The following is a 12,413-nucleotide window of genomic DNA, read 5'->3' on the forward strand; positions in this document are numbered from 1 at the left end:
GCTCCAGTTTCCTCCCACGCTGCAAAGACATGCATGACAGGTGCTACCTGTCAATAGTGATTGTTTTAAAATATATCCCATATTTCTGCGGTTCATGTGTGACCATGAACCACAATCTTCCTGATATTAATCTGGCTGCAGCCCTCATTGAATTTTGTTCTTCCGATATTTTTTTCCGATATTTCCGATATTGAGAGAGCAATTACTACTCTAATTGGATACTTAACAATAACTGATGACATGTATTCTGGTCACGGATCGTATTTTTGTATTGCATCTATTCCTGCTACTATGACAGAGACACTTTCCGATAATATTTTAAAATCCAAGAAACGATCAATTGTCTGGGTTTATCATATGAACCCTAAATTAGGAGGTGAGGCATTTCAACTTTATCACTCCAGGAAACACAATTTTATTGTCTTGACAAACGTTCTTTTTATATTAGTCACAGAGGACATTGGCGACACAAAATAAACAGTCCTAGCCAAATGGGAGGGAGGGATCACACCATTTAACCTAATAAGGGCAGGGAGGCCTGTTTCAAAATGTGCTTTTATTCAAGTCGTATCTTGCGTTGCGTGAGAATTTTACATATATTACACACCTGTGAATCACTATTGTACAGTAGTTATGCATAGAACGAACCCCAAAAATGTCTGCTTCCAATCAAAGCAACACTCGGCTAAGAGAGACCACCCTTTAGTGCAGATTTAGGGCTGAAGAAACACCTGCAAAGCCCCTTTCACACTGGCATACACATTTTGTATCCCACTTGGGGTTAGACACCTGCAGAGTTTTGTTTGTGCTGTTAATAATATTCAAAGCACATTCAAGCACACATTTTGACAAGTTGAATTTGTGTGTTCTCGGTTAAAGACTATTATAGACTGTTCCTATTTTATGGCTGTACACCAAACACGCCTTCATAGGAGCACGTGGCCAAGAATCCATTGAGCCATTGTCTGTTTACAAAGGAGTGACCGCTATTGATCACAGTTCCTTAACAATAGCAAGACAAAATAAAAGTGACATGAATGACATCAATTGTGGAAGCACGCATTACACAGTGAACTTAAGATAGTCTGACTCTAGACATTACAGGTTCACCCAACGACTTCAATAGTACCCCAAGTAAACAAACCCTTCTACTGTAGGTCACTTGACGTAGAAGAGCAATTGAGAAAATATACTGAACCATCCAAACATTTTACACAGAACGGAGTTTTTGGTTCCCAGTCTGTCTCACTCTGCAGTCTTGCATTTTCAGGTCTGGCACAGATTCAGGCAAGTTAAGAATCCAAAAGTCATTACAGTTGTGTTGGTCAAAGTGCACTCTGCATCTTGTAGCAAATTGTCTCACAAAAGACAATGGAATAGACTTTTGGGATGGTGCAGGCACAACAGCAGGGGCGGTACCGTCAATCCAATATCGTGCGAAACGGAGAATTGAGACTAACAGAAGTTCAACAGGCCTTGGCCGACCGACGGCTCAATTACAGCCAGCTCCCCCATATGTCATTCACGTGGATGCGTTTGGTTTCACAGAAACAAAGACGCCCCCACAAAGTGAGGCAATTGGAGAGGCCATCAGTCCATCTGAAGTTCTCCTCATGCCTGTCTGAAACACCGGCCTTTGCATGCAAGACGGGCATAAACCTCCCTTCTTTGTCTATTCCACACCCACCCAGCAACTTGCAAAAAGTGTGGTCACGCATAAGGAGCCTGAGCAAGCTGCTGACTGCTGCCTCTTCAAAGAAGCCCGCAATAAAAGTAAAAGTGTATAAATGTGAGTGCCTTGATATAATGTTTCATTTGTATTGCTGGTTTGGCTCTATAAAATAGACGTAATTTGGCATGTGTTAAGACTTGATGTAGGAAACAAGTCAGATAAAGCTATTGTAAGAAATAGACTCAGGAACAGACAAACAGAAATAGTCTCACTGGAGTCATTGCAGGTAAACTGCAAGATCTCCCCTTGCGAATTATGTAATCGGCCGTGCCGTGTTACGTGGGCAGTTGTAAACTTTTGGACAGTTGTAATATTTATGAATAAAATCCGGTGACATCTATCACATACTACATTTGCCTGCAATCACAAACAACAAAATCCCATTACGCCACCTGCGCTGCACAATAGCCCTCCTTTTAGGTAGTCTAAAATTTCATCTTATTTTTTCTCACCAAAATGAAAGATGCGGAAACACACAGAGAGGCGCAACACAGCCCCGAACATATTAGAATAGAGTTGCACGAAAACAAACTTATGCTTGTTTTCATGCCGAGAGCACCCGCACCAATCTACCAAAATAGGACCCAGAGAGATGATCCGGTGGAGTAACTTTAGGATTTCATCTCTGCTGTTAGCAAATGATGTGGTTCTGATGACAACATCAAGTATACCTTTATTTTCTTTGTTTGCCCTGAGAGATGAGCTGCGGAGTTATCTCATATCGAAAATCAAAATGTGAGATAACTTGTGCTTCCAGGTGTTACTTGGACCAAAATAAAACATTAATAATGGATGGACCAGTTAAGTCAACAATTAAATGAGTGTTCAGGAGATTCCAGGCGTGTGCCAAGTCTGAACACTTTCCTGGAGCTGGTTGATTTGCTCCTTTGTGGTTAAATGTTTGCACAATGACTCATAAAATAATATGTCTGCCACCTGAATATGAAATATATTTAGCAACACAGTTGTACAAATATAGAATTAAGTAAAATCATATTGGTTTTACTCTTTATTTAACACATGGATTTTGTATAATAGTCATTATCTCATCAGGTAAGCTAATCATATAATAATTCTGAATATGTTTATGATTTGGGGGTTTAATTCGACTATGAAGGTGAATTACAGCCCTCTAAGAACAGGAGAGTAAAGCGATATATTTTTAAAAATTAGATCATCATTAAATGAGATCATTGTAAAACAATCATCCCCTGACATCAATCACAACAGATCCTCTGCACTCTACCCCCAATTCTCACGCTATCACACTGATGTCATTTAAAAGCTCTTCTCAGGGGATTATTATTTGTTCGTCACTAGCAGTAAAAAACTTTCATCTCGTTATGCTCCGTTAGAGAAAAAAGGTATGCAAACATTGGGACTAAGCAGATAATGATACCTATTAAAGGCACTAAACACCACGAATGAGAAACTTTGGATCTCTTTCGACAAGTGATGAGGCCCTCCCTTCACATGAAAAGCAAGTGCAGACCACGATACAACTTTGTTTTATTTTTCCCGTCTAACCACCTGCGTCATTCAAGCTAGTGCCAGTTAAGACATAAAGCAAATGAAAGCCAGATTTATGCGTTGGGGTCTAGTAGTACACGCGCACGCACACAAACGCACGCACGCACACACACAGACACACACACCGGCACTGTACACAACAGTCATTAGACGAGCCATCTGTTCAATGCTCGCATGCTAAGCTGTAATTTTCAAAACCTGGTGCATGTGTCTGTGTTTGTCTATTTGCTTGCATGTGGTGATATTTTCTAGTTGTCAAGTGACCACACAATAGATTGAGTCTGATCATGTTTACCCCGCCCCAAAGGCCCTATCCTCGGGCAAACCCACGAAACTCGATACTCTCATTTGGCCGCACATACACTGACTTTGACACAGTTACTGCACCATGCCCCCACGTTTTGAGGGTAAACAACTCCAGACTGATGAGGCTGAATGGAATTCCCATCGTTGTGGGAAAAATGCCCAGAGGCATTTGGAAGTCCGCTTCTCCGTCGCCTCTTAATTCTTTACAGATTGTAAACCTCCAGATTTGTATATTATATGACTCTTCTAAAATTCTTGGGACCTCTCTGCAGTTCATGACAAACCCCAAAACTAACCATAAAAAACAATGTAATTTCCCGTCCCGTTCTTTGAAGGCAGAAGAAATACACAATACTCTGTTGCATGTGTGTGTAAAATACAGTCTGTCATCAGAGCAGATATTCCCTCTATGGTGGCAAATATGCATGAATCAATTACTTTTGATATGACCCTCGAAGTAAGAAAGGTCATCAATACCTGTGTGTATAAAATCTATCCATTCATTTTCTATACCGGCTGTCAATGTTCTCTCGAAGCTGCTCTCTTGCGCAATTGCCCCCCGCCCAAATTGAAGATGGTTTGGCACATGTGGTTGACGGAACGAGAAGAAACGTGAGCGCAACTAGGAAATGCCGAACCACAAATATTCAGGCGTTCAATGTATTTGAGCAATTAGTGAGGTGCCTGATGGATATGGTCACGGGTGTGTATGAAAGCAGTCACACAGACACTTGCTGTATCAAAACATACATAGTACATAAAAAAGATTGAGCCACACTGTGATAAAGATGTCTTCTTCCCATTTCGAGGTTTCTTTCTTTGCCAAAATTGTAATTTGGTGCCATTTGACATGCCACTCGTAAACATATCAATGCGATCTCGGTGTGAACCTCGGCCTTTCGCAATGGAAAATTACTATTTGCGAGCGGCTGGAAAAATCTCACATGGCTCCTTGCTAAGAGCCTCAGCTCAAAGCGAATGAATCACGAGTAGAGGCGTAAACAAAGCGGGACTTAATGGATGAATGTGATATCTTGTATTTGACCGCTGGGATAAGAGACATGCTGGACAAATACGTAGGTCTAATGCTGCCTGCCTGCATTGTTGACAAAGACATTGTACCTGCGTCACCGCTTGTGCTTCGATTGACCTTTACCCCATTAAAGAGATAAACGTATATTTGTGGAGGTTTTCATTTTTCTTTCTTCCCTTTCTATTACGAAAGTAAACGTGCAAGATGATGACTTAACGGTCTGCATCATCTGTTGTGTAACGCGCGGATCACACAGAAATGCAGACTAACAACAAGGGGTAACAAATTCTTATTTTATTGTCATATCATCCACTAATTGGGAATACATGAATAAATATGGCCTGTTGTTCTGATATCATCATAAATCACTCGTGCGCAAATGACACTGTGGCAATGAATCAGACAAATATGATAAATGAGGAGAAGATTATAGCTCAAGGGTAAAGACAGAATAATTGAAGGATGCCATCATGCTTGTTTTTACAAGTTTTACAGAAGTAGGGCAATGATTTTATTCCACTTTTGACAATCACAATTAAAACATGACAGAATAAGAAAGGGGCAGCTGATAGATTGCCATGCATTATCTCATCAGCAGGGACTTTCTACTGCCCTGTCTTGCCTTGACTGGACGACGTGTTTGCACTTCATAAGCAACAATGAATTCTTTATTGCTTCTCCTTTCTTCTTCTAGGTGATTTCATTATGTCTAATTCTTCTGGTATTTTAGTCATCAGAAACCACAGGCGTACGTGCCTGACTTCACATCTGTAATTTTTTAAATATGTGGACACCCTCAATTTGGCTCACTTATTTCAAGGCGCCGCAACATTTTGTACAATTTTATGACATGCAACAAATATTTGCCTTTAATAATATAATAATACAGTCAATCCCAGTTCATTTTGTGTTTTTTTTGTGTGTGTCTGTACTTTGACTGACGTACGCGTGAGTGCTTCTGGCACTTTAATGCCTAAAAAGTTCAAGTTATGGACTGAATGGCAGCATCCTTTGATTGTGAAGCGCAACATTAACTTTTACATCCTAAGTGGCGGATCAGTTCTCTTTTGAGCATGTTAGTGTGTTGACAAATTTGTTAATTAACAATGTAAAAGTAATTTTTAAGCATGTAAAACATGACAAATCAGAGCGGAGGTATCAGCCTTGCCCCCATCCATTTTTTTTTTGCTGTTGGTGTTTATAACGACAAGCTGATTGCTGCTTATTAGGTCTTTATGTTGATCTGATTGTTCATAAATTCATCATCATCTAATTAATTTATCATTTGTTGATAGACACGAAGCACGCACTGTTGTTCCAATGACTCATCTCACACACGAAACAAAAGGGCGTGAACAAACTGGAGCACGTCTGCAGCATGTGCAGACATATTGTGGTTTCTATGTGAATGCAGTCAGATGAGGATCTGTGGATACACTCTTCCCTCTCATGCCAGTATTTATAATTTATGACTGGATATTATAAATATTATGGACCAATTCACTTCATAGCATGATACACTTGTATTTTTCACTCACACTCATCAGATATTGTTTTTGTTTTTCCAGTAAACCAATGACATCAACTCTTTGCAGGATTTTTCAACACAGCAATCTCCCCCAAAAATATTCATTGTGTTCTAGAGTTTAGAGTCATAAAGGAGCGGTAAACTGATATTTGGGCCAATAAATAAAGAATCCCAGATAAAATATATCTATAAATACACCATAGACAAAATAATATACAGACTCAAATTAGCTTATAAAGATGGGAAATATTGCTAATATGTGTTCCTACAATTAATAAGATAATGCATGTTTTGTTAAGAAATAATAATTTAAAAAGAACAACATATAAAAATACATTTGCTTTTTTCTAATGATAAAGGTCTTTCCTGAGTACATTTTTTAGATAGAAAAAAATAACATCTCTTACATTTTATGTTGTATTGTATCTGTATTAACAATTATGTTGAAACCTCTAAGTGAATTGAATGAGAAACCGCTAACATCAAGAAAACAGCATGACTATCATTTACTTAGACTCAGTATTACATTTCAGTTATCAATATTGCAGCCGATGTTATAGTACCGCCAATCTCTGTATTATAATGATAAATGACACAAAACACGAGTGCATCCTGACTAAAATATTTGGGTTTAGTGTAGTTTGTCTTATTGCAGTTGCCGTAGCGTGACGTCATATACAGTCGCAGCAACCCCGATCTGGTATCTCCAGTGGTTTTACCCCTCTACTACTCGCTTTTTTCGATACCGCCTACATTCTGCTTCCAAAAACGTAACCACGATCTAAAACGTAACGTAAGGCCAAAGATTGGTCAGAGACAATGCTTTACTTGCATACACAAACAAATGATTTTAAGTTAGAATCTGCAAAGTTAATGATAGCCATGTAAACAATGTCTCGTGTTCCGTGTTTTCAAAAACAAAACAAAAAAGTCTGCGGTACTTAAGCATGTATTCTTTTGCATTTTAATTATTTCGTTCATTCATTCCTTTAATGTCTTCTGGCTGAAATAAACAGCCACAAACCAAGCGCCGGGTACAACAACCCATCGCACTCGGTTATTTTGGTGTGTGCATGCATTGCGCACAAGCGACGGTCGCTGTAAGATGACGTCACAAGCATGGTGAGGCGGATTAGTCGCAGTGGCTGTGGAAACTTTGTATTTGGGTGTAGAGCTGAGTCGAGTAGAGCAGAAGCACAGTGGAGCAGGGTAGATACCGTCGGTGAAAATGGGGCATAATGCACACAGAGAATACGTTGGAGAGGCTATCCAATAGCGCCATCTAGTGACGAGAGGTCGCCCGTGGCGCCTCTTTGCCACCCTGACACACCATCTCCTTCCCATCGCCGCAAAACACAGCGCAGGCCGGGCCAACTATTCGTCTCTAAACAAGGACAACAAGGACTATCATAATGTCTGACATGGAGGACGATTTCATGTGTGACGATGAAGAGGACTACGACCTGGTATTTCTATCTAAAATGACCCAACTCCCGCCTTCTATCTTTGGCAGAACTGGAAAGCAGCGAGAATGAGAGCTAGCTAGCGTTAGCCTCGTAGTTAGCGTGTTGGGCTAATGTAGTTTAATAGCTGGCCACACGCATGCATACACACATTCCCACAGAGCTGATTAACAAAAATAAACAACAACCTTGTAGGATAGTTTAGTGAAACTTGCATGCAAGCTCCTCTGACTCGATCTTTGCATTACATTACAGACTAGTTAGCCAATAGGTTGGCTAACTAGCAGAAGCTACGAATACCACAGGAAGAGATCATGTTATGCTTTGCTTCCCTAAACTTGTGTCACGCTATGCTCGCAACTTGAACTATTGGAGTTTGTAATAATGTGCATGTGCTTTCAGGAATACTCGGAAGACAGCAATTCAGAGCCAAATGTTGACCTGGAGAATCAGTACTACAACTCCAAAGCATTGAAGGAGGATGATCCCAAAGCAGCGCTCAGCAGTTTCCAGAAGGTAAGATGCTCCTCAACTCAAAGTTGTGTGCTAGTTTCACACACATTATTTTATTCATAGTATTCACCGTCCTGTTTTCATCATCAGGTCTTGGAATTAGAAGGCGAGAAAGGCGAATGGGGGTTCAAGGCACTGAAACAAATGATTAAAATCAACTTTAAGCTGGTAAATAACCAACACTGACCTGTAACATGTAGCTGATATTACCATGACCACTCTGATTAAGTGTTACATGTCTTATTGCAGACTAATTTCCCAGAGATGATGAACAGATACAAACAGTTGCTGACGTACATAAGAAGTGCAGTCACGAGGAACTACTCAGAAAAGTCCATCAACTCCATTCTGGACTACATCTCAACGTCCAAACAGGTGCAGTATGGAAACCACTTTATTCTGACAGTTGAATATGCTGTTTTTCTCGGGATATGAGTCACCCAACTGACAATTATGTGAATTGTTGTTTAAAAAGTGGCTTCAAGTTGATGTTTGCGGTCAAATTAATTGCAAAGCAAAGAGAATGTTTTGTATGTATAATAGCCACAGCCTTTCAAAAGTCCTTTTAGCTAAATGCCATCAAAGAATGCAATACAAAATAATCATGGGAAATTTCCAAGTATGTGTGTCATATTTTATATTTACTATGTTTCCAGATGGACCTCCTACAAGAGTTCTATGAAACTACTCTGGAAGCCTTAAAAGATGCAAAAAATGACAGACTTTGGTTTAAAACCAACACAAAGGTACCTTAAGGTTATTCTGGTGCTCAACATCAACACACTTTATACTTGCACTTAAATAAGTAAATTGTAATGCTTTATGTCACTACAGTTGGGAAAGTTGTACTTGGAGCGAGAAGAGTATGGCAAGCTGCAGAAGATCCTGAGGCAATTACACCAGTCTTGCCAGGTAACAAGACTCCCAGCTCATGAGTCAAATGCTATGGTTGTACGTCCTTTGTAATTGAATAGAAATTCCTTCTCCGACTATGAATTGCATCCATAACCAGAGTGTCCTCGCTTCTTTTCTTGTTTGTCATAGACCGATGATGGGGAGGATGACCTGAAGAAAGGCACGCAGTTGTTGGAGATCTATGCTCTGGAAATTCAGATGTACACAGCACAGAAAAACAACAAAAAATTGAAAGCCCTGTACGAGCAGTCGCTCCACATTAAATCTGCCATTCCTCATCCACTTATAATGGGCGTTATCCGAGGTAAGAGCTCGCGTATTCCGCAACTTCTCCATCGCGTGTGGCCAAAGCATCTTCCTGATGAAAGCGGGGTGCTTGTTTGGTCCTGTACAGAATGCGGCGGGAAAATGCACCTGAGAGAGGGGGAGTTTGAGAAAGCTCACACAGACTTCTTCGAGGCCTTTAAAAATTATGACGAATCTGGAAGTCCGAGAAGAACGACGTGTCTGAAGTACCTCGTACTCGCCAATATGCTAATGAAGTCGGGAATCAATCCCTTTGACTCACAAGAGGTGCCATGTTTTACTTAACTCTTAGCTCATAATTGATGTTACCTAATGTTCTTGATTCATTTTTTTTTGTCTGGAAGAGTTTGTTTTTAAAACACTAATGTTTCCTTTTCTTTACCCTTCAAAGGCCAAACCATACAAAAATGATCCAGAGATATTAGCAATGACAAATTTAGTAAGGTAAGACTGTTTTGTTATTGGAGTCAATCCTCGTTCATCACCTCTAAAATACAACTGCACTATGTTCACATAGTTTGGTGAAATACGCAATGCATTTAACAATGAATCCCTCACATTTGCAGTTAGAGATTTGCAGATTTTTTTCTGTTATCATCTCAAAAGGTCATCTGGTGATATCTTGTTATCAAGTCACCTTCATTTAAAAGTTTAATTCATTTCATGTCCACGCTCTTAACTTAAAATGCTTGTATTGCAAATTGTCTTCCTTGTTAAAATGAATGGCAATGCCGTTAATCCATTCCAACTCCACATTGTGCGCCTTTTGGTGTGCGTGGCTTATTCACCGGGGGCCATTATAATACAGACATGCAGACACACAGAGTTTCACAACAAAGTGACTCAGTAAGCTGCACTACGACACAACGTTGACTCTTTTTTGCAGAGGAAGATGCCTGTAGGGCTGAAAAATTAAGCAAATCGACATTGCAATGAATTAGAATGCAATTTGCAAAGGCTCTGGGTAGGCTTATTTTAATATCTATCTACAATGCCCTCCATAAATATTAGCACCCACTTGGTCAAGATGTGTTAAAACCTTAAAGTAAAATCTGTTTTTATTGCAGAAGCATACGTACGTCCTGAAAATTGTAGAAATGGTTCACCAGAGATGTACGATGTAATACACGTGTATCTGTTGTATAAACAAAAAGAGAAAATTCACTCAGTTTTGCATCAACATTGACAGCTATCTAGAATTGTTTTCATCAGATATTTAACCATCAAGTGTGGCAGTTTAATAACATTGATTGTTTGTCCCCCTCCCCAGCGCCTACCAGAATAATGACATCACTGAATTTGAGAAAATCTTAAAAACAAATCACAGTAACATAATGGACGACCCCTTTATCCGAGAGCACATAGAGGGTGAGTGGTGGTGACTCTGACTGCTGGTGGTGCACCAAGAATGTCTTGTAAATGCACCTTCTGTTTATTTATTGCAGAGTTGCTGCGCAATATTAGAACTCAAGTACTTATCAAACTCATCAAACCGTATACAAGAATACACATCCCCTTCATTTCTAAGGTAAGACTATTGGATCACAACTTTGGGGAGTTTCATGTTTTATGTTTTAGCCAGCCAAGTATAATCTCCAACTGTCTGTTTGCTTTGCGTTTCAGGAGCTGAATATCGATGTTTGTGATGTGGAGAGTCTACTGGTGCAGTGTATTCTGGATAAGTACGTGTCAACCATATAGCATTACCTCACCACACAATAAATTGATGGATAACTGGTTTTGAAATTAGATGTCAAGGAAAATGGCGTGTTCAACTATGACTTGCAATTTCTATTTCAACATTATTTAAAGAGAAGATAGTTTTAAATTTTGGATGCAGATTTGAGCAAGAAAAAAGTGGACCCAAGTGATTTACTATTACAGGTGACAAAATCCTATGAAGATAGCATCCATCCATCAGTTATCTGCAAACCCCAATTAGAATTGTTTCTTTCTTTAATAGACTCGATCCACCTGAGGTTATGCCAATTATAAAATCATAACAATGATAAGCACGTACTATAAACTACTTATGAGGATAAATATCCTCGTGGCTGAGAGTGTATTTTACTGCTGCGTACAGCCGTTCTTTAACTATTTTTGTGGTGTTCGCAGCACAATCCACGGGCGAATCGACCAAGTCAACCAGCTACTAGAACTCGACTACCAGAAACGGGGAGGTGCTCGCTACACAGCTTTAGACAAATGGACTAATCAGCTGAACTCTCTCAACCAGGCCATTGTGAGCAAGCTCACATGATGCCACTGAAAAATCAAGAGACAAGAAAATGGCATGTTTGAATACATCAAGTATGCTTCCGTGCTTCGGAGACGAGCGAGACGCCACACGCTTTGAAAAACGCCACCGATGTTCAAGAAGAGCCCTGAGAATGTGTTGACTTGTCCTGGCGAGAGGAAATCACTGACACTGTTGTTTTTCATATACCAGATTGGCAGATCCTTCCATGTGCAGATATATTGGTTGTATAAATGTGTATGAGAAGACATATGCAGTATTTTATTGTATACTGTTGCCACCTGGTAATAAACTCCTGTCAGCACTTAATGGTTTAAATTTGGAATGGAGTGTTTTCATCATGACAAGAGACACCTAGCTATGGAAATTATTTTATCTTGACATCCAGCTCAAGTTCCATGTATGCCTTTTGTTCTCACTAGTAGTACAATGTTGGCATACCAGCTGACAACTGCATGCTTCTAGTACTACCACTGATGTTAAAATTCAACTGGGAATAGTTTGAGTCAAACACAATCATCGTCAATAAGTGCACAGTTTAGATGTAACGTTGTCCTGCCAGTGTTGGCAAAAAGTTTCTTATATGGACTTTCAGCTGGGTATTAAGTATATTGAGATAAAGTATGTCCTATACATCAGTCAATGGTATTGATCCTCAATGCTGGCAGCCTTTCCAGTCACTCCAAGCGTTTAGTTTAATTTAAATGTTAAATGTAGGTTTCTTAGATCTTCCTCTTCTGCTTTTCTATCCTACGGATATTGTGGATTTCCCTTATGAATGAATAAAGTATCTATTCACAGTGGAAAAGCCTACCAGAAAAGATGAACTT

General features: G+C 39.6%; 1 protein-coding gene across 2 annotated transcripts; it reads left to right on the top strand.

The window, feature by feature from the left end:
* The first annotated feature begins 7,221 nt into the window (after window positions 1-7,221).
* On the top strand, window positions 7,222-11,901 carry cops2 (COP9 signalosome subunit 2). 2 transcript variants are annotated; one of them, XM_037246749.1, is made up of 13 exons: window positions 7,222-7,595; window positions 7,995-8,108; window positions 8,196-8,273; window positions 8,355-8,480; window positions 8,762-8,851; window positions 8,940-9,056; window positions 9,150-9,324; window positions 9,415-9,593; window positions 9,718-9,770; window positions 10,597-10,694; window positions 10,772-10,854; window positions 10,950-11,008; window positions 11,442-11,901. In XM_037246749.1, exons 1-13 carry the CDS (start codon window positions 7,542-7,544, stop codon window positions 11,584-11,586), a joined length of 1,371 nt encoding a protein of 456 aa, XP_037102644.1. In that variant the 5' UTR covers window positions 7,222-7,541; the 3' UTR covers window positions 11,587-11,901. The 2 variants fall into 2 exon arrangements, with proteins under 2 accessions (XP_037102644.1, XP_037102645.1); XM_037246750.1 differs by having other exon boundaries at window positions 7,234-7,595; window positions 8,940-9,017.
* Window positions 11,902-12,413: the final 512 nt, after the last annotated feature.

The sequence above is a fragment of the Syngnathus acus genome, chromosome 3 (genome assembly GCF_901709675.1).
Source record: "Syngnathus acus chromosome 3, fSynAcu1.2, whole genome shotgun sequence".
NCBI classification, from domain to species: Eukaryota; Metazoa; Chordata; class Actinopteri; order Syngnathiformes; family Syngnathidae; genus Syngnathus; species Syngnathus acus.